The 24,182-nt window shown below is 32.5% G+C and overlaps 1 protein-coding gene across 1 annotated transcript in view; it reads left to right on the forward strand.

Moving 5' to 3' along the window:
- ASCC3 (activating signal cointegrator 1 complex subunit 3) overlaps positions 1–24,182 on the forward strand; it is a 328,548-nt gene that overhangs the window by 64,782 nt on the left and 239,584 nt on the right. The window contains exons 5-8 of the mRNA XM_077770165.1: positions 68–188; positions 4,974–5,178; positions 5,889–6,030; positions 6,646–6,771. Coding sequence (XP_077626291.1) covers positions 68–188; positions 4,974–5,178; positions 5,889–6,030; positions 6,646–6,771 — 594 coding nt within the window. The remainder of the gene's footprint in view (positions 1–67; positions 189–4,973; positions 5,179–5,888; positions 6,031–6,645; positions 6,772–24,182) is intronic.

Raw genomic sequence — 24,182 nt, forward strand, 5'->3', positions numbered from 1 at the left:
TGAACAAGCTGTTAATAACTTGAAAAGGGTGATTTGAGGTAACAGTTGTTTTGATTTTTGTTTTAAGCTGTTTGAACTGCTGGGACCTGATGGACTTGAACTTATTGAGAAACTCCTCCAGAACAGAATTACAATTGTGGATAGATTTCTTAATTCTTCAAATGATCATAAGTTACAGGCTCTTCAAGGTAAGAAAGGTAATTTTGATTTAAAGGACAGATTCATTGGTTAGCAAATCTTTTTAATATAATTATATTTTAATATCCTTTGGTCTATTATGTAATTTAGTGATACCACTTTTTAAAACTCTTTTTTAAAAATTTTTAACATTTATTTCTTAGAGACAGAGAGAGACAGAGCATGAGCGGGTGAGGGACAGAGAAAGGAGGAGACACAGAATCTGAAGCAGGCTCCAGTCTCTGAGCTGTTAGCACAGAGCCCGATGCAGGGCTCAAACTCACGAACCAGTCACTTAACCGATTGAGCCAACCAGGCACCCCTAGTCATACCACTTTTTAAAGTAGATTTTAGATATTACAGATTATGAAACAAGTAATCAATGCCCTAAATAGGGTATTATGGGAGAGATTATATTTCTGTTTAGGTATGGCATTTTTTTTTTTCTGAAGGTTTGAATAGATGTGTGTTTTTGTTGTTGTGTTTTTTTTTAAACAAATACTTTTGATATTTACTATGGACCAAGTAGTGTTATGATTTCTTCCCAAATTTTTATGTTTAAAACTTTCAAACCTGGATAGTACAAGGATAGTACAGTGAACACTTGCTTATCTTTGTACATATTCGCCAGTCATTAATATTTTGCTCTTTCTCTCATTATTCTCTCTACACATGCAGTCACACACATATACATAAACACCTACATTTAATGTTTTTGCTGAACAGTGTGGTCTGGAAGTTGCAGAAATCATAATACTTCACCTGTAAAATCTTCATCGTACATTTAAGAACAAAAGCAGTCTCCTGCACTACAGTTATCACTCAGCAAATTGAACATTTATAATGTCATGTATTACATATATTTAAAAACCTCAGAAGAATTAGAGTAGTTGAGGAAGCCAAAATAATAAAAGAATGCCTTGCTTAGTGTGACACAACTGATGCTGAACTCAGATTTTAAGTCATAAACAGTAAACCGAAATTTCTTACTTTTACCCAAATGTTCTTTGCTAGCCTTATATATAGTTTGGAATTTTAAAAAAGCGCATGAGCATAAAAAATTAGACATCCCTCTCTTCTTCAAATCAATAAGCATTTATCATTTTTCTATATGTTACATTATCTTTTCCTTACATATATGAGTATGGCACTAAACTGAAATTATTAAAAAAAAAAAAAAACCCACCTTGACTTAAATCCAGACTTTCTTATGGCTTTCCTTTATCCTATACTTTGATTATTGGTAGTTTCCTGGAGTTGTCTTGAGATTTTTAGAAACTTAGAAGAATTTAATTTAGCCACTTTGTCTTTATGCAAGTTTCATTGTTCTTTTTTTTTTTAATAGTTTTATTATTTTATTTCTGAGAGAGAGAGAGAGACAGCGTGAGCAGGGGAGGGTCAGAGAGAGAGGGAGATACAGACTCTGAAATAGGCTCCAGGCTCTGAGGTGGCAGTCAGCACACAGCCCGACACGGGGCTTGAACCCACAAACCGCGAGATCATGACCTAAGCAAAAGTTGGACGCTTAACTGACTAAGCCACCCAGGCGCCCCTCATTGTTCTTTAAAGAACATATTGATCACTTATAAACTGCCTTGCTCTAAGAAGGCTCTCCCACTTGGTAAACAATACTTATCAAACATTGTTGGAAACCCCCAGAGTTTAGGACCATTTATTTAAAATGGGTGTCCACCAGAAGAAAGAAATTAGTGTAAATATCTAGTCATGCAGTATAAATTCTGACAATTTATTGTTTATTTTGTCAGCCTCCTAAGTGTTGATACAGGGATGCATATTGAGTTCACCTGTTAGTAGTGCTAATTTACTTAACAGAAAGTTCCCAGTGATTCCAGCTTCACATATTTTATTTTAGGAGCTATAGATGATGAGTTAGTGCTATCTTGCAGTTTCATTATGTTCATTTTTGTGTAACATTTATACACAGATTCTATTCTCTTTGGATAACTTTTTAGAAGTAACATAGTTTTGAATCCCAAAACAAATATTAGATTTGAATTATTAGAAAAATATTTAAACCATCTGTCTGCCCAGAAATATTGTCTACGTTTCTCCTACTGTTTTTACACTTTTTAAGCTAGATCATTATTATTGCCACTATCTTAGAGTAGTAACTTTACCATAGAAAAGTGGGGTATTAGTTGGCTTTAACTTTTTCTAAGGACTCTTGTAAAGAAGCTGACAACCAGCATGTTTCAGATTTTTTTTAAGTATAGTTTTTTGTGTACATGCATTACAAAAATATTTTCCTTCATTTTGGGGGGGAGGGGGTTTGGAAAGGAAATATTCTTAAAGAAAAGAATCTTCAGACTCATTACTTTATCAATGTTCTCATCCATTTATATCTTCTGATCTAATTTTTTGTTAAATATCCTTCAAAATTCCTTAAAAACTACCAAATTATATTTGCATTTTTTATTAAACTACTTTAATATGACCACCACAGCCATCTTTTTCTTTATTCCTCCAAAATCATGGTCTTAGAAATTGCTTCTTACCCTTTATCATTTTCTAGCTTTCATACTGATTTTCTTGAACTTTTAATCCAGATGCACATCACCCTATATTATCTCTTCTGTTCTTATAACAAGGAAATGTAAGGTAGGTAAAAAGTGGGTGGGTAAAGTATATTGACTGCTAAAGTGAGAATAGTTGTAAATTAAATTCTATTTTCGGGGCTGATGTGAAGAATGTTCACTCCAGGGTGTGTCATAAAATAAAAATTCAGTTAGCTCACGCTATCAAGTGACAGTGTTTTGAGTAGTGACACAGATCTTTTTTGGTCAGGATTACATTCTAAAAGGATACAAGCTTCCACATTGTTCTTCAGTAAAATTTTATAGAATTACTGGTAACCTTATTCATTTCATGTCTGCTTTTCAGGCTCTATAGTTAGCTGAACCTACCAAGGAGAACTATACATTTAAGGATTTGCTGTTGTATGACTTATTTTGAAAATTACTTATTATGTTCAGTGTTACAGGATTCCAGTATATTCTGTTTGAGGCTTAATAAAGCTATCAATGAGTAGACCTGTTTTCTTCTTACCGTTTTAGTTTTCTTATTGGGAGCTTCATTGTTTAAAATGTTAATGACATGGGCCATAGCACTTAATGTGTCATCCAGGGTATTTAGTTTCACACATAGGATCTTTAACATTCATTTATAATAATAAATACATGGTGTTATTCGCATGGTATTCTACTTAATATCTGTGTTGCTGTTTGTATGATTCTGCAGACCGTTTAACTTATAGTTCAGAGTACATGTGAAAACTGCATTTTTTTTCCTTTGGAAATTTTTTTTAAATTTAAATTCTAGTTGGTTAACATACAGTACAATATTGGTTTCAGGATTCCGTGATTCATCACTTACATACAACACCCAGTACTCATCACAACAAGTACCCTCCTTTGAACCTATCAGCCATTTAGCCAATCTCCACCCACCTCCCTTTGTCAAACCTCAGTTTGTTCTCTATCATTGAAAGTTAATTGGCTACAAATTTAATCATATAATAGGTGTATAAGACTTTACCTAGAAAGTAAAATATATAAGACTTAGAAAAACACTTCTTTTCAGAACTATAAAATATAGTCCTAATATAAATGAGATTATATCTTATTTCACAATTTTCATGTGATAAGTCTTTATTTTCTGTTTCCTTCTTGAGACTTCTAAAACCATTATACAGAGGGATCACTTCCTGTGATTGAGAGTTAAAATGATTTATTCAAAATTATGTATTGAGGTAGTGACAAATGACTAAGAATTGTGAAGATTTGACTTAGTTGAATTAGAAAACTAGTTTCCCCACCTTGATGCTTTTTTAATTCCTTCCTTGTTCTGTGTGGGACCTTGGAGTTTAATAAAATAACTTTGTACTGTGCTCCTTACGAGTATGGACCAAGTTTCGTTCTTCATTGCTTCCTAGCCTAGCAGCAGTGCCTGGAACTAGTAGGTCCTCAATACAGTAAATATGTATTGATTTGGATTGTTTTCAACAACTTTCCTGTGACTTCTGTTAGGGCCACAATGAGCCAAGATACTACTACTTGGAAAGATTTAATTAAACATAGAAGGTAGTCCTGTTGGAAGAAAAAGTTTTCCTGAATATTGAGTTAACCAAACTTCAGGTATAAATTGGTACTTGTAAATGAAGCATTGAGCTTTCATTGATCTGATTGTTAGTGGCTCTAGCCATCTTCCCCCTCCCCCCCTTTTTAAGAATGTATTTCTATGAAAAGGTGGATCATAGTTTTTGTCCGCCTTGGTCATCTTTTAAACATATCCTGAGTAATGTTAATAAATTTTATTTCACGTATAAATAAGTAATAGCATATATTCAGTTTAACACAGTAAAGCTGTTACATAGGGAAAAGTTATATCTAATATGTAAAGAATATCTTTATTTTATTATTATGTTAACAATAAGTGCTAATAAGTATTAATTATTATATTTATTAAAATTATGTAAACCAATAATTTCAAAATTATAAAACTGAATTTTTAAGTTCCTGATGTTATATGTAAGAATTTATAACACTAAACTATGTAGTCTGTTTGAAGAAAATATCTGCTGACCTTTCTTAGCCAATATGTAATATCACTTAGTACATTAAAAAAACTCTCCATAAAACATATAATTGAATGTTAAAGTTTTAAAGAAAAATGAACTATTAGAGCATTATGCTATTTTATATTTTGGTGAAGGGGAAAAATGGTTTTCCTAAAGCTTAAATTTCTAGAACATGTTATTTCTTAAATTTGTTTTGTAGACAACTGCAAAAAACTTTTAGGAGAAAATGCTAAACCTAACTATGGTTGTCAAGTTACCATTCAGTCTGAACAGGAGAAGCAATTAATGAAACAATATCGTCGTGAAGAAAAAAGAATTGCCAGGCGAGAAAAAAAGGCTGGAGAAGATGGAGAAGTTGCAGAAGGAGTTATGTGCTTTGATCCTAAGGAATTGCGGATACAAAGGTAATAAAAACCAGAAGCTGAAAAATTCTTCTCTTGTAATTGCTACCTTGTATGCATTATTTTTAAATTTTAACAATTTAGATAACTCGTAATTTTAGTCATGTTTTCTTATAAGAACAGACTTTGTTGTATGAAAACCTAATTTTCTGAGACAAAGCAATGATCTTCTTATTTAGAATTTTCTTGGTTACATCTATGTAGGTGAGAGTTTTAGATTGTAGAGATAAGTTATTTTTAGGTGCTGTGTACACACCACTAGGTTAAAATTTGTAAAGCCTACACAGATTTATTTTGAGACTTTTTTTTTCCTAGCTTAGTAAGAATACTTTTCCTCATGTTATTTAGAAGTAGAAAGGAAGAATGAGAAACAAAGGCATTATGATATTTCTGCTTTAAATTTTGAATCCTGTTTTTATAAAGGAATTTATACCTTGTCAAAGATCTTTGGATTGTGACAAAATTATAAAGAACATTAAGTTAACCTTAACAAATGTTGTTTTCTAAAAATCTTGCCTAAAAAATATATTAACTTCTATGTAGTTACACTGAAAATTTCAGTATTACTAATATCTTTCTTTGTGTAATTTAATTTCTTCTACTTTATAATGGAAAGCTCCTTGAAATTGTTATTATAGTGACTTTGTTTTAGTATATGCTTTCTTTTGCAAGATAAAAACTTTGTATTTATTCTGCTGTTTTTATATTTACAGAGAGCAGGCACTTATGAATGCTAGAAGTGTTCCAATTCTGAGCAGGCAGAGAGACATGGACATTGAAAAAATACATTATCCCCATGTTTATGATTCCCAGGCTGAAGCCATGCGAACATCAGCATTCATTGCTGGTGCAAAGGTATGTCACTGGTATATGACCACTTTGGGATAATAGGTTGATTCTGAGGAAATAATACATAGATTTTCCCTGTGCCATTTGTGGCTCTTATACTAATTGATATACTATGTTAACTTTAAGTTTAAAATATTGAGGAACATGAGATAATCCAGTGTATGTAAACTTCTTGACATATATTAGGTACTCAAAATGTATTTGTTCTCTTCCCTTTTGTTATTTGTGGAACTTGTATTTTTGAGTTTTAGTGGTTACATTACTTTTTTGACTGGTCTTTATACTGTATATGGCACATTTTTCCTGGTGACCCAAGTATATTTGTCTTCAGGATACCATTTAATCAATATGTACTTAAAACTCATTAATATTATACTTAAAATGCATAATATGGTCTTTGTGTTATATGAGAGATCTAGTATATGAATAAATTGTGTGTGTGTGTTTTGTTTTTGTTTTTGCTTAAGCTTGTTTTTCTTTAAAGTAGCTAAATTTATTTACCACTGCTATGTCTTAAGCCAGTAGTATTCTCTGTCTTTCTTTCTCTTTCTCTCTAATTGAAGAATCTTTACTAAAGCAATTGTTCTTATTATTTTTAACTTTAATTTTTGGTGTTTATAGATGATCTTACCAGAAGGAATCCAAAGAGAGAATAACAAGATGTATGAAGAAGTAAAGATTCCCTATAGTGAACCAATGCCAGTTGGCCTTGAGGAAAAACCAGTTTATATCCAAGAATTAGATGAGGTGAGAGGATCATTTTATAAAGTTGATATTTTTGGTGCTTGGTATGTTTTCTGAATAGATTTTTGTTAAAAAATTTATTTTTAAAAATTAGCAATAGGCTAATAGATATATGCAATTGATTACTAAAGAGATACAATAGAAGAATTTAAATTTTAAAAAGTCATTCCTTCACACATTAAACATTTTTGTGTATATATTTCTGTAATTTCATGTTTATTTTGATTATTTCAGCTAATATTTGGTTTAACCTATGTAGGCTGGCTTAAGCTGTTTTAAAGGATTCATATATTGATATATCAAATGGCCAGTCTGTAAAACAATAGAATGCTATTTGGGGAGAAGATCAAATTCTAAACTATTTTTTTTTTATTTTTTTCTCACTTTTTAAATTTTGAATAATTTCAAACATATGGAAAACTTGCATGAATAGTATTATCCGTATATCCTTTGTCTTAATTTACTATTCGTCAAAATTTTGCCGTATTTGTTTTACCTCAATATAAGTATTTCTTAATTTACTTTTATGTTTATTTAAATTGACAGTTTAACTTGTGATTTATTATTTTCCTGAATTTTTAGAGTTTTAATAATGTAGTTTTAGGAAGGAATTATATATAATTTTGACTGTTTAAATTGTGAGGGTTTGAGAAAGTTTCATTATAAAGCTGCATAAAAAAATAATCAGCGGCGCATGGGTGGCTTACTCAGTTAAGTGTCAAACTTTGGCTCAGGTCATGATCTTGTGATTCGTGAGTTCAAGCCCCGTGTCAGGCTCTATGCTGGAGCCTCCTTCAAATTCTGTGTATGTCTCTCTCTCTGTCCCTTCTCCGCTCACACTCTCTCTCTCTGTCTCTCAAAAATGAATAAACATTAAAAAATTTTTAAGAAAGAAAAATAATGATTCCCTTCAATAAACTTATCAAGTAGTGCCAATACAGAACATACTGGAAACTCAGTATACTCACTGTAGTTAAAACAGTGCTATGGCAAACTTATATGGCCTCTCAAAGGAACATACAGAAATATAAATTATATCGAGTGTTGTGCCCTAATGGTTTTAGAGAACATCAATATATTGAGGAGAGTGCTAGTCTGATTTTAGTATTTAAAGTTATTTGAATGATTTCTAATAATGGGGCATCATTAGATAAACTGTAATGCAGATTAATGACTAACTTTGTAATCAGGTGTCCTTGGGACCAGACTTAATGGGATTGTAGGCAAATTTGAGTGAAAGGTGTTCTTTTAAAAGATGATCTTTTAAAATGTATTTGGAAACATTTTAATTAGGGTATGTATTTGTCAGAATATAGTTTTGCATATAATTTACTTAGGCAAATCTGTGAAGTGTAATTGAGGTAAAATTGAAGTTTTTGATGATCTACATGATAGGAAAAGTCCAAATTCATGAAGTTTTGGAGTGCACAGTAGGCTGTAGGAAAATAATTAGTATATTAAAGCTAACTTCTTTTTAAAAAAATTCTTTTTTAATGTTTGTTTATTTTTGAGAGCATGAGCAGGGGAGGGGCAGAGAGAGAGAGAGGGAGAGAATCCAAAGCAGGCTCCAGGCTCTGAGCTATCACATGAGTCTGACGCTGGGCTCAAACCCTCGAACCGTGAGATCATGACCTGAGCCATAGTTGGATGCTCAACTAGCTGAGCCACTCACAGGTCCCAAAGCAAACTGCTTAAGTTTACAATCAAAGCAAACATGAGTGTAGGAGGGCACATCATCTTACTCCTTTTTATAAGAGGAGACAGTCCTCTCCCCCCCATAGTTTTTCTTTATCACCTTCTCAATACTCACCTGCACCAAATGTATCCATGCATACCCTTTCAAACATACCCTTTATTTGAAGAAAGATGGCAAAGATGTAAGATACCTGTAGAGTATTCATGTAGAGAGTGAGAGTGTGATCATATAGAATATTTCGTGTAGGCAGTGTTGATAATAAGTGAGAACCTCTCATGAGTATCTCTTCAGCCTTAGATTTAAGAACACAGTTTCAATCAAACATACATCAATTAATGGTTATCAAATAGTTTCAGTCAAATATGTTGGTTAATAAGGTCTAAAGTATATAATCTGGCACTTTTGGCACTTGTCTGCATCCTAGGTTGCTTATTTTCTGTGTACCATGGGATCTTGCCATTTGGGTATTAAATTCATTGAGAAATCAAAGAAATACATAAGCACATGCTAAATTTTAAAAAAATCTTAATTTAGTTTAAAGTACGCATATTATTTAAAGCTAAGCTTTTTTGTCACCAAAATGAAGTTCCTTTATATATATGTGTGTGTGTGTGTGTATATCTTTTATGTAGTTATTCAGAAATATCAAATAATGGAGGCAAGCAAAAGAGCAGCATAAAAAATAACGACAGCCAAATAGAAGTAACTCCATTCTACACATATGTGTGCATATATATTTTGTTTTATAAAATGGTGTTATATCACACATACTGTTTGAGTCTATTTGTATATATACTTACATGCATCTTTCCATCTCAGCAAACATCATTTCTGCAACATCATTTCTAATCACCATACCGTATTCCATTTTTTACCTTTATTACTTTTAAACTGATTCCTTATTGTTACAGTTTTAAGTTGTTTTCTGTAGTAAGTTTATATATTAGACTAAAATTTCAATTTTATATTGCTGGGTTTCATCCTGTGGGTCAGAATGATCTGTAGGTCTTTTTCAAAATCCAAGTGCCTTGGCCTCTATAAAATTATAATCTCTTGAGAGGGGTCCAGTTACCTATATTTTGAAGAAGATTTTTGGAGCACTGTAGGTGATTCTGAATATAGCCAGGGCATAATTTTGCACATAATTCTTTTTAAACCTTATCACTCATTATAAGCATTATCATCATTGAAGTTTGTTTTGTGTATTAAATATTAACATTTTTCATGTGAAAAATTAACTTTCATTGTCTGCATAATGAATGAATCATGCTTCTTATTTTTCTTTCATATTTATTTCTAAATAAATATTTTGTTCATTTTAATTTAGGTTATAAGAGTAAGAGTTTTCCTAAATGGGTTAACTTCATCTACAGCCTTAATGTTTGTTTGCTATGTAATGTAATATATTTGAGGATTCCATGGATTGGGATGTGGACATCAGTGGGGATTATTATTCTGCCTACTACACATGAGAGAGTTTAACTTTTCTTCTGTTGAAGGGCATCAGTGTTGTTTACAGTTTTTGGCTATTACAAATTATATAATTTTGCTTAGGCTGCCATAACCACAGCCTGAGTAGCTTAAACAATGAACATCTATTTTTTTCAGTTTTGGAGACTAGAAATCCCAGAATAAGGTGCTGATAGATTTAGTTTCCAGTGAAGACTCTCTTCACTTCCTGGCTTTCAGACAGGCACTTTCTCCCTGTGCTCCATGCCTCACGTGGGCTCTCGGTGTCATGTCTCTTCCCCTTCTTATAAGGACACCAGCTCTATTGGATTAGGACTTCACTCAGATGACCTTATTTAACCTCGTTACTTCCCTAGAGGCTCTATCTCCAAGCACTGTCGTACTGGGAGTTAAGGCTTTAATATATGAACTTAAATTTTAAGATGGAACATAATTCCATCCATAAGATGGATAAAGCTGCCCTAGTCATTGGTATACAGGTTTTTGTATGAACAAAACTTTTCATTTCTTTGGAATAAATGTCCAAGAGTGCAATGGTTGGGTCATTATTTTAGCTACATGTTTAGTTTTTTTGTTTTTAAACTACCACACTGTGTTCTGGGGAACATTTTATATTCCCACCAGCAATCCAGTATGATTCAGTTTCTCCACGTATACACCAGCATTTGGTGTTATCACTGTTTTTATTTTCATTTTAGCCATTTAAATTTATATTTTTATATTTTGCTTATATGTATATTTTAACCATTCTGATACAGTATAGAGATTTCTCATTGTGATTTTAATTTGTACTTTTATAAGCAATTATAATAATTAGAGTATAATATATTCAAATGCAAATATCATTATAAGTACATAAGTAAACCATTTAATATCAGGTCACTTTACGTAATGATCCCACCAGATGTCTTAGCATGAGTAGTAATTTAGACCTCAGGAAAAAATATAGGTGTTAGCAGAATGTTAGTTTAGTGGATACCTTTGTTGGCTTGGATCTTTCTTTATAAGGTGAAATCTATATATATCAGGAAAAGTGCTTTTGAAGATGGTATCTTTCTCTTTTCACTAACATCATAATTGCATGGCATTCCTAACAGTCCTATGGAACTATAGATAAAATGCTTTTATATCCTCTCTTGACTGAATGTCACATCAGATAATTTTGTCCTGATTGCAGTGCAACCAGGTTGAAGGTTGCATTGAAGGTTGAAAGTAGAACTGTTGCAGTAGTTCAGGAGAGAAATGCTGAGCACCTGAATTGAGAAAGTGGCAGCCTACATGAAAAATGGAATAATGGAGAATAATTTAGGTACCAGTATATATAAGATCTGATGACTGATTAAATGAGAGGGGATGAAGCAGAGAGAGGACTCCAGAATGATATCCAAGTTTTTGTTTGAATCTAGAATGATGTCCAGGGCACCATGGGTAAGTGATAGTGTCATTTCCCAAGTTGAGGAATAGAAGAAAAGGAAAGGTTTATATAAAGTTCAGGAGGCAGAGCACCTTACTAGTTAAGAGCAGAACCTCTGATTCCAGGCTGACCTAGTTTGACTCAGACTCCCCACTTTCTAGCTGTGAGATTTTGGGCTAGTTACTATCCTTTCTGCAATTCAGTTTTCATTTGTAAAATTAGGATAATAGTACCCACCTCATAGTTTAATGGTGAGGATTAATATACGTAAAACACTCTGCAGAGTGTTGGGTACTTAATACATTTTAGCTAAAATGTTAGCTTAAAATGAAAAATGTACTGATGAAAACTAACATTGTCAGGTAGGTGTATGGATAAAATGAAAAGACTTATTGTTAGTTTGGAAATTATGCTTATGCTTAGTACTTCTGTGTTCATTTATGCTAGTCGCTATTCTTTCCTTCCAAACATATGTGGAATATTATTGGATACTATTATACAAGATCAGGAGGAACTAAATTTATAGTCATTCTATTAAGACATCTAGAGTAGTTTCTAATTAATTGACAGCAGTTAAAGAAACCAGTCATTATTATTATTGACATCTGTGGTTTTTCAAGTCAGACATTTTGAAAAAAGTCAAATAGTAAATATAAAAAGTATTACTGGGTCACCTGGGTGGCTTAGTCGGTTAAGCATCCAACTCCTGATTTCGGTTAGATCATAACTTCAGTGTTTATGAGTTGAGCCCCACATCGGTCTCTGCACAGGGATTCTCTCCTCCTCTCTCTGCCCGTCCCCCCCCTGCTCTTGCTTCCTCAAAAGAAATTACTTTCCCTTTGGTTTTACTTTGTTTTCTGTACACGAGCTGGGAATCTTAAAGCCTGAGTTTGTTGGCACAGCTTGATTCAATCAAATTATAAAGGCAAGAAAGCTAAATAAGCACCCAGAAAAACACTTTAGAGTGTAGATTTTTTTCATGAGACCACTTTGAAAAGGATGAAATGTTGCTAAAGTCTGGACATGCTCCCAAAGCCTTTCCTGAAACAGCTCACAGGCTGGTTATTACACTGTCAAGCATATCATCAGTTTCATCAGAACCATGGCCTTGAGTCACTCCCTGCCTTTTTAAGAGGTAGTATCAAGAAATAACAAAATATAATGTTGAATGTTGAAAAGTGTGTTTACAATCTTTTTTGCACTGATAGGGATCTTAGCAAAGAAGATTTCATAAATTTCATGGGGAAAGAAATGATGTAGCACACATTAAATTTCTAATCATTTTGACAAATTCTAATACATGCCTACCTTTACCCGGAGATTGGAGCCATGCGAATCCTGATTCTAATATATTTGTTTGCTAAATTTTTCAGCATGTATTATCATTAAAACAAACAAATGAACAAACATGTAGATGTAGATTACTTATGCATCTTTATAAACCCCAGAAGACATTGTTATTCTTTTTGCTTTTACAGTCTTTGTAAGATATTAAGATTTCTAATAACAAAAAAAAGGTTTTTTTTAATACTTGTGCACCTATTAGGTGCACATATGCTTGTGCTGTTTGGAGATCTCTGGAGCTATCAATTCTCTTTCTGATTATATATATTTTTACAATAAAACTATCTCCCAAATGGAGAAATTCAGCTTTAAGGGAATGAAGTAGGCCAGAAGCTGATGCAGTTGAGAATTATTATTCCATCAAAGCTCATGAAATACCTGTGTTTTAACAGAATCTTCAGTGTTTATTTGTGGATTTTATTTTTCATTTTGAAACAAAAGCAGGAGGTAAGTGTGGAAATTGAGAATTATAGCAAGTTAAAAGATATGTTTTCCGCCTTCTCTCTGGAGAAGGCCAATAGTTTATTGCATTCCAGAATCAGTTGTTATCAAAGGAAGGAAAAAGTCCTGTTTTCATAGTTATAAGAAAAGTGAGATCTCTACTCTGAAGTAAGGTCTTAAGTAAAATGAGAAAAGAAGGAGGAGTTGATTCCACCCCCTTTTTTCCCCATTCTTTACCTATAATAATGGTTTACACTGGGCACCCCTCTGCTCACCACCATCCTTGCAAAAGACGTTTAGCAATATCTGGAGACATTTTTGTCACATAAGAGGGTTCTGGCATCTAGAGAAGAGAAGCCAGGATGCTGCTGAACATTCCACAGTGCACATGACAGCCTTGTAGACATTTACCAAAATGTCAATGATGCCAGGATTGAGAGACCCCAAGAGAAAGAGCCATCTAAGAACTTTCTACCCTCCGAGGTTTGATACCTGGAACCTTGGTTCCATTTTTTTTTTTAATATTTCCTAAGCATTGAATAGATTTAAAAATATTACAAAATAAGATTGTTAAAATTTTTAATTTCTATTCACTCCCTTCCTAAGCTTCTTTGATATTGTTGTCACATATTTTAGTTCTATCTTGTTTTAGTTTTATACCAAATATTGTTGTTACTGCTATTATTATAATTGCAGTCAGTAATTATTTGGGTTTACCTGTATATTTTGCTCATTGTTTCTTAATTCCATCTGTGTGTTCATGTTCTGTGACTTTTCTGTGCCTGAACTTTCTTTAGTGAGTCCGGTACTGGCAAAATCTCTTAATTTTTATTAACCAAAATGCCTTTATTTTACCTGTGTTCTTGAAAGATATTTTTGCTGGTCATAGAATTCTAATTCCATGTTATTTTCTCATAACACACTAATGATATTAATCTATCACATTCTATCTTAAAACATGAAAGCGTTCTCTCTGACTTCTCTTAAGCATGATCTCATGGTTTGTAGGATCAAACCCTGTGTGGGGCTCTGTGCTGACATAATGGAGACTGCTTGAGGTTCTCTCCCTCTCTCTCTGCCCCTCCCCTTACATTTTTTATACACCTGTAACTTGACAGACATTGTTAAAAATGAAAAAAAAAGAAATACAGAGTATTTCTCCTCTCCTGTGTGAGCTTGCAACATAGCTGAGGACATAAGAATACATCTGTGCTAATCTTTACAAACAATATACTGTGGAATGCACGAAATACAAAGTCAGTGGTACAAATTTAATCCATCTTATACAGAAGGCAAAGGGATTAGTGCAGGCCAAAGCTGTTTTTGAAAATTTCTTGGAAAACAGAAGCCTTGAGTTGTTTCGTGACTGCTGTGATCTGGGAGAATTGTACCTTATCTGAACATCGACAATGAATTTAGCATTGTGTTTTTTAAGTGAGCTGGTGTGGGTTATACAGAGAAAGATGCATTTCTTGATTTCATAATGAAAACTTTGTGTGGACCTGGTATAAAATATTAGAGATGTCTTGTCCATACTACTTGTTCTGTAGAAACTTTAAAATGGTGTTTCTGTTATAAAGACTTGGTCACTGTCAGGAGGGCCACTGTTTTATGATTAGAGTAGTGTGTGAGGTATTGCTATGGAAACTGTAAGGACAAACTTAAAAATTTCTCAGCTTACTCCCAAAAGTAATTAGAGATTTTGATGTATTCAGTCTGGTATGTGTGAAAAGCAACCTTTTGATACACTGTATTTTCTTGTTTTGGAGGTCAATAAAGGTTCATTATGTAAAAATTTGCTCTATTGGATAGCTTTCTTATAAAGTTATAAATAATATTTTTTATTTATTTGTGACTCCCAGCAAGTATTTGAATTATGATTGAAAAGTAATGTTTAGTTTTTATGAAAGTGCACTATAGTTCAAATATATGAAACAGCTAGATCTTTTTTGAAGTGAAATTCTATTTTTTTCCTTATAGAGAAGAATTAATTTTATCTGTATGCCCTGAACTTCTTCAGGATTGTAGTACGATAAAGTCTTCTGGGAACACTTGCAAACAGCTAACTAGGAACAGGGCATCAGCTATTTGAGAAAAAACTGCTAAACGAGAGAGAGTTATAACTCACATCTGCGCCTCTAGCTAGGAGAAATCTAACAACAGAACTTTCTTTACAGCCTACACTTTATTGATTTTATGGCAAGAAACTAGAAGAGATATTAAAAGCCTCAAACATATTGTGCTTTCCCAGAATGATAATTTTAGAACTCAAATGAATTCAGAAGTCTGAAAAGTAGATGACTTTAACTTGTAATGTGAGAATTTCAAATTACTTTAGAAATAGACTTAGTCCATATCTTTCAATATATCTGTGCATTGTGGTTACACAGACCTCTTATAATAAACACAGATGTTTGATATGATTGTATTGCTATTTATAGATTTTTATTGTTTTTCTCAAGAAATATGCATGGATTGGTTATCAGTCAGTCATCAGTAATTATTTCCTGAGCTCCTGATTGATACAAGCCATTGTGCTTGGGAGGTATGATAAGCACAAAGCAGTTTAGAATTATGATCCTGCCTTTAAATAAACTTTGTCCAGTTAGGCAAATAGAATTAGCCTTAAATTCCACCTTTCACTATTGGCAGGTTTTGTCATGTGGATCAAGTTACATAGCACCTCCAAATTTCAGTTTTTCTCATCAGATGATTTATTTTAAAGATTATATGATCAACACACATAAAATGTGTAATGATGTCTGCGATACATTTTAAATGATGAGTAAATTCCTAGCCTGAATAATAATTATATAAACTGTTCTCATATTGATAGCTGAATTTTCTGTTGTTTTATCTAAATAGGGTACACTTTGAGTCTTTTACTTAAGTGATATTGATAAGAGTAGAATTATTTTTGGTATAAATAACTTTTCAAAATTACGCAAAGATGAATATTGAAGGAATATAGAAAACAGTTTTAAATTAATAAAGATAAAGCAAAGTGACTCCTTTCTTTTGTTAATACTGCACATTTCATTAAGTACATTATAATGCATTTTTAAAACGTAATCCCTTCTTATAACCCTGCAAGCAAGTTTACAGAGGGCAAGTTTAAATTTCATCCAGTGGTGCATGTATAACAGTGACTAAACATAGGCTACTTTGCTTTTCACATCCTCTACAAGCTGTTACACTGTCAATCAACTTCATGAAAATAATAATTATATAAGTTTGGAATAATTTTAAATATATCAGGGGAAATCATTATATGAAGAAGTCTCAATGTATTCTTTTTTTTTTAATGTTTTATTTATTTTCTGAGAGAGAGAGAGAGAGAGAGAAACATCATGAGCAGGGGAGGGTCAGAGAGAGAGGAAGATACAGAATCTGAAGCAGGCCCCAGGCTCTGAGCTAGCCAGCAGCACGAAGCCCTATGCGGGGCTTGAACACACGATCTGTGAGATAACGACCTGAGCCAATTTCGGACGCTTAACTGACTGAGCCACCCAGGCATCCGAAGAAGTCTCAATGTATTCTTAACTAATCTCTATAATATCATGTTTTATTACATAATTTTTGTAATATCTTCCTTGAAATGTTTTGCTTATCTTTTCAAGTTTCTACATACTGTAAAAGAGGTTTAAGCAAAACATCTTTCTTTTAGGGACCCCTTTACTAAATGTATGCCTTCTAACTTGATACATGTTTCAAACAAGTTTTTTCTGAGTAAAATGCACTTTGTTCTTTCTAGAGTAGGTTGTGTTAAAAATTATTTAAAAAAAAAAAAAAACTGACGACTAGGGTGCCTGAGTGGCTCAGTCTATTAAACGTCCAACTTTGGCTCAGGTCATGATCTCATGACTCATGGATTTGAGCCCTCCGTTGGGCTCTGTGCTGACAGCACAGAACCTGGAACCTACTTCGGATTCTGTGTCTCCCTCACTGTCTGCCCCTCCCCAGCTCCTATTCTCTCTTTCTCTCTCTCTCAAAATAAGTAAGCTTTAAAAACAAACAAACAAAAAACAGATGACTAAGAAAACCTAGTCACTTTGTTGGGAGTGGGTAGGAAAGTTAGGGTAACAGTTCTCACTCTTGCTTGGGCTTTAATTATCACTTGAGATGCTATAAAGAACTGTACACATTTCTATTCCTCCCCTAGTCAAATGAATGAAGAACTCAGGGGTTGAGTCCTAGAAATCTGTCATTTTAGAAGGCATCCACACTCCCTGCCCCAAGTATGAGAATCCTCTTTTCAAAGCACTGGCCTCCTCAGCACAGCCTAAGCAGTCTTTGACCCGATCCTTATCCTACTATTTGAATGGTTTGTTTGGTGTATTTGAAACCCTTCTATGTGAGCTTCAGATCTCATGTAGGGAAACAAGCAATAAGTTTCAGTTTAAGGCAGTAATTTATAAGTCCACTTTACAACTTGTTTCCTCATTAAATCAGTAGTTCTCAAATGTTATATTTTATAGGAATGAGTTAATGATGTTACATTGTGTATTTAAAATATTAGCAATTTTAAAAAGTACCAATTTATGTATTTTAAAATTTGTGATCTTCAGAAAGTCAGTACTAAGGATGTTCTTTTTTAAAAAATTTTTTAAATATTTATTTATTTTTGAGAGAGAGAAAGAGAAAGACAGTGTAATGGGGAAGGGACAGAGAGAGAGGGAGACACAGAATCTGAAGCAGGCTTCAGGCTCCATGCTGTCAGCACAGAGCCTGACACGGGGCTCGAACTCACAAACTGTGAGATCATGACCTGAGCTTGAGTCGGATGCTTAACTGACTGAGCCACCCAGGCACCCCCAGTACTAAGGATGTTCGTAAGCATTGAAATACACATACACACATTTGTGTATTGAACTGGCCACTTCAAATAAGTCATTAATACTTTTATTTATATAATACATTATTTTGCTGAGTTATTATTACTTAAATGAATTCTTGACTTGAAATCATACTGGCATTCCAATAATGTGAGATTAAATGCAAGTGGAAGTAGTCCCTTATTGCTCAGAACAATTCATCTGAGGATTCTCTTGATGAAATTTTCTTGTTTAAGGAGATGTATAAAGTGACATACTTGCCTTATTTAATTAGTTTTAGAAAATTTAAGGTCATATATACTGTAAGAAAATTTAAATTAAGAATTACCCATAATTTAGTATCTATGACATTTTGTGAGCTTGACCATCTAAGTGCCAAAATACTTCACTTTTTCTGAAGATTCTAAGTAAGCTAGTGGAAGTACCTTAAAGGTTAAAGTCAGAGCTGAAACCAGTTATTACCCTAAATATCAGCCAAGAAGCTGAAAATGACATTTTCTTTGTAGGATTCAACAGAATTTGACAGAGACTGTTGTGCTTCTGTTTTATTGCCATGATTGGTAGTGCAGCTGTTTGTTAGAAGGCAGGTCCCACAATTTGGACCAAAAAGGCTGTTTGTAATACCAAATAAATAATGGTGTCTTACATTTTTAAGCTATGACACTTACACTGACATCTGGAAGTATACTTAGGTACATGTCAGTAGGAGTTCATCTCCCTTGTGAAAATAATTTATCAACTAAATAGAAAATACCAGATTCTTAACCTTCAATTTTACCTCTGTGTTTAGCCTCTAAATTTGTGTAATTATAATACTGGTTTGGTGAAAGCAGTCCTGTCTTATTATGGTATTTCCGTCTAATTACAAGCAAACCAAACCTAGCCAAATCAAACCCCTAACTAAGATTAAACCATGATTTTTACTATCTTCTTGTATATTGTGAATGGGACTATTGGCACAGCATTTGGGTGTCACTTCTGAGTGACATCTAACTTACTAAATTGTTGTTAGGAATGCATAGTAGAAAACCAGATGTTCAATCTCAACGGTTTATCAGTGGAGTTTGTTATCTGTAGCCAAAGTTTTGTTTATCTTTTAAAATTCCCTCTTAACAACTTTTTCTTCAGTTTTCCTTAGCATTCAAACCTTAGCTGCAACTTAGGAACAAGGAAGGTACCTTCACCTTCCAAGAAGAGATTAGTGTACTCTCTGATTCCCATTATTCTCATTAAATGTGGTATTGCTATTGTTTGTTATTCTCTCAGATTTTTTCTTTTTCTCTTCAAGATGTGAATAGCTTCTTATTTATCATTTTGTTGTCATGTACTTAAGTATATTTAGAAGTCTCATTTATTTAGTAGAGTTTATTTTATTTTTTTTGTTGTGCTTCTTAGATGGAATATTTTCAGTGTGAAAGAATTTTTAGGAATTGATACTTAGGGGCATATTAAATATTTCCAGATACTATTATAATGGTGTAAATACATTCAATTAAATAATATGAAAGGGTTATGAATTATGCATTATGATTTCATATGACTTTTTGTCACATGTAATAAAACTTGGATCCATTTCATTTTATAAAATACCTAACTTGAGTTTCACAAAATCTTACAATCTTACTTCCTTCAAAGATTTAATAGTAGATTATTCTCCGGAGGTCTTTTGTTGCTAAGATTTAATTTCCTCTACCCAGATTGTCTGGTTCAAAATGAATTATTATCATGAACCATTAAAATACACGACTCTTCAGTAAAGAGAAACTGGCCATAGACTATTTTCTTTTCACTTAATTAGCAGAATTCAGTAATTTTTTCAGTGCATTTTCAAGTGGGTGCACATTTATTAATGTTATTGTATTTATTATTAAGACAAAGCTCTCACAGAATATACTGAGTGGCAGTTGTCTCTGATTCTGAAATGTTGAGCCTAAGCCACATGCTACTGAGATCCAGGTGAAACTTAACCTATGAAAATTATATAGTGTATGTCTTTGGTATCTATATAAGTTTTCCTAATTATATGCTGAAATTGTAATCTTTGTTGTTGGAATGATTTTAAGCATTATCATATGATACACTAGCTCAGGGAGGGCAGCATGGTCCTGGCTTCATCTCAAATACCTAGTTAATGCATTTTAATTGACCGACAATATAGATACCTTATTTCATTATTATAAACAGTTAATGCAGTATATTTAATGTACATTTTTGTTCTTCCAGATAAATAATATCATCCATATTGTTTTTTAAAGTAAAATGTGTGCTTGACAGCAGCCTGTGTAGTCAGTACTTTATAAGGGATATTTGAAACATATATATTTTCCTAGAATTGTATAACCAAGTCATGTCATTTCCTGGAAGGTTAGTAGTCTGATGAATCCAAAATATATGTATGTAGACAAGTGGATTTAGGATAAGACTTGTAATATATTTTCTAAGTTTATTTATTATGAGAGAGAATGCAGTTGGGTGGGGAGAGAGGTGGCAGAGACAGAGAGAGAGAAAGACAGAGAGAGAGGGTCCCAACGTAGGCTCTGCACTGTCAGTGCAGGGGCTCGAACTCACAAACTGTGAGATCATAACCTGAACCAAAGTCGAGTCTGACATTTAACTGACTGAGCCACCCATATGACCCAAAACTTGTAATATTTAAATTATGTTTTGATCTGCTGATTACGATATGTTTTAAAACATGCTTCTACTAATTAAGAGGGAGAATGGTGTTTATTTATAATGGCTCTCTGGGCTGAACATAAAGCCTTATGATAAATGAGCCATGAGACACTCAGTTTTCTGTTTAAAAGCAAATACTAACAGGCTACTTATTGCAGTTTTAGCTTTATGCATTTATTAGTATAAAATCAATACATATGTTTCTTTTAAGTTAGAAGATAGCAAATATTTGGAAGCAATGATTGTTAGAGCCATTTAATTAGACACTAGTGTACGAAGTGTAAATAAAATAATGAAAATTATTAATAGACAATTCTAATTTTGAGTAGTTTTGATAAAACCACACTTTTCTTTCACTTTAACCTTTAAGATATTTGTGTATGTAATTTGTATATCATTTAAATACAAGAAATCCCTTGTGCATAATGAACTTTAACTTAATTATCTCATGTTCCACTACTCCATAGACACAGTTTGAAATGTACTGAGTTCTCCAGTGATGTTTTTTTAATACTGTTAAATTACAGTTGGTGCCCATTCTTCTTATTTTTTACCAACAAGTTTATTGATTAAATTTGTTTATTTAAGTTCCTAAATTCAAAGTGAAAAACAAAAATCTTTTGGGAAAGGAACAGAACATGAAATGTTTGAAGTAATTTGTAAATTTTTGGAGGGTTTTTTTGTTTGTTTGTTTTTATTTTTTAAACTTACTGTTTCTTGCCAGTATGTTCTGTTGATAGTAAGTGTATATATACAACAGTATTTTTTAATTAATTGATTGATTAATTAATTAGTTTTTGCTTAGAAATATTTAATTTTTTCATTGGTAGATGACTAATTGATCACCTGAATGGTAGCTCTCACATTGTATGCTAAAATAAGACATACTTCCCTGGTAGGAAGAAACTAGGCTACTTTCATTGTTTCATCTGCTAAACTCTCTTGTAAAAAGGAGCAAACTAGGCCTTTTTTAAAATTTAAGAAACAGAAACATTATTGGTGCTTATTATGCCAACACTTTCATATTCAAACCTACCCCATGCAGTAAATATTAATCTCCTTTGCCAAAGTAGAGAAACTGAGGCTCTGAGATTATTTGAGAGGATTAAATCACAAATTTAGGATGAGGCACAGCAAGCATCAACTAATCTGCTGTCACTATAGATTAGATTTTCTAGATTTTTTTATGTAAATGTAACCATGAACTATATATGAGATTCATTTATTTTGTTACATCTCAGTGATTTCCATTTTATTGCTGATTAGTATCCCACTGTATAAATATGCCACATTTTCTTCATCTGTTGATGGATATTTCAGTTGTTTCTGGATTTAGGCTATTACAAATAAAGCTTCTATGACCATTTGTGTATGAGTACAAGTTTTTGTACGTACATATTTTTTTTTTTTTCCTCTTGGTAAAACCTGGAGGTGGTATATGGCCAAACCATATGTTTAATTATATGTTTAATGTTTAATAAATTGTGAAATTGTTTTCCAAAGTGTTTGGAATATTTTATTTTAGATACCTACCAGCAGTTTTATGAATATCATTTCCTCCACACCCTCATCAGCACTTGAAGTGGGCACTTCTTAAAATTGTAGCTATTTTAATAGATGTGTAGTCTTATCTCACTATGATTTTAACTTTCATTTCCCCAGTGACTAATACTGTTGAGCATCTTTTTGCATGCCATCCAGATACTTTCTTTAGTGAATTGACTGTTTAAATCTTTTGCCTGTTTAAAAACTTGGATTGTTTGGTTTCTTATTGTTGTGTTCTGAGAATCCTTTATATATCCTCGGTGTAAGATTTTTATCAGACGTATACTTTGCAAATATTTTCTGGCATGCTGTCTTCTTTAATTTTTTTAACAATCTTTTAAAGATTACATGTCTTTCATTTGACTTAAGTTCAGTTTATCAATTTCGTAGTTTATAGATTATGGTATATTTAAAATAACTTGGTCTAACTCAAGACCACAGAAATTTTTCTCTTCTGTTTTTTTGTACAAGTTTTATAGTTTTAAGTTTTACATTTAGGTCAATGATCTACTTTGAGTTAATTTTTGTATGGTAGGAGGTATAGATTCAAATTTGTTTCTGTTTTTGTTTTTTTATGGACATATCCATTTGTTCCAGCATCATTTATTGAATAATACTATCCTTCATCATCTGTATTGGCTTTGAGACTTTGTCAAATATCTGTTGTTGGTATATATGAGGGTTTATTTGTGGATTCCTTGTTCTGTTCCTTGGTCAATTTATCTTTATGCTAATACAATGCTGACTTGATTTCTCTAGTTCTTTTTAATAATCCTTGAAATCAGTTAGTTTTAGCTGTTCTACTTTGCCCTTTCTAAAAGTTTGTTTTCTATCTTCCAAGTCCTATGAGTTTCTATATGAATTTTAGGATCAGCTTCTTAATTTTCATAGAAAACTCTCTTGAGATGTTGATTGGAATTGACTGGATTTATAGATCAACTTGAGAAGATTTGGCATCTTTTATAGAATTTCTTTTTGTCTCTTAGCAAAATTATATAGTTTTTAGTATATAAGTGTTTTTCATCCCTTACAATAATTTTGATACTATTGTAATTGATTTTTTAATTTTTTTTTACTTTAGATTTTCATTGCTAGTATATAGAAATATAACTCTTTAAAAAATGTTGAACTTATATCCCACAAACTTCTTAAATCACATATTATGTTGAATGATATTTTGTAGATTCCATCAGATTTTTTTGCATAGACAATCATGTCTTCTCTAAGTGAAGACAGTTTATCTTCTTTACTAAGTAAGTGCTTTTATTTCTAAATAAAAAGAAAAAAATTCTGGATTGCAGTGACCAGTATTGCATTATGACCTGTATAATGTTAACTGGTGAGTGCAACATCCCTGTTGTCTTCCTAATTTTAGGGGAAAACATTTAGTGTTTCACCATTAAAGAATAGTATAAACTGTAGTGTTTTTGTATATCACCTTTATCAGACTGAGGAATTCCCTTCTATTTCTAGTTTGCAGAAAGCGTTTTGATTTGATTTGATTTGACTTGTTTTTAATCAGGAATGGATGTGGGATTTTGTCAGATTTTTTCCCTGCAATTATTGAAATGATGTGGTTTTTCTGTTATAGCTTATTACTATGGTGAATCCTACTGAGTGTTCAGTGTTAAACTATCTCTGCATTTTTGTGATAATATCCACTTGGTAATAACATTATCAACTTATTATGTTGTAGAATTATACAAGTTTTGTGTATATTTTTTCTCTGTGTTCATGAAGAGTATTCTTCTGTAATTTTATGTTGTCTTATTTTGATGCCAGGGAAATGTTTGCCACAGCGAATGATTTGGAGAGTATTTTCTTCTTTGCAGTTTTTCTGAACAGTCTAAAACTACATGTAGAATTGGTATTATTTCTTCCTTAAATGTTAGATAGAATTTATCAACGAAGCTCTCTGGGCCAGGAGTTTTCTTTGTGGGAAGGATTTTAATCTTAGCCTATTAATTTATTTAATACGTACAGAGTTATTTAA

The sequence above is a fragment of the Crocuta crocuta genome, unplaced genomic scaffold (genome assembly GCF_008692635.1).
Source record: "Crocuta crocuta isolate KB4526 unplaced genomic scaffold, BGI_CrCroc_1.0 scaffold286, whole genome shotgun sequence".
Lineage (NCBI taxonomy): Eukaryota > Metazoa > Chordata > Mammalia > Carnivora > Hyaenidae > Crocuta > Crocuta crocuta.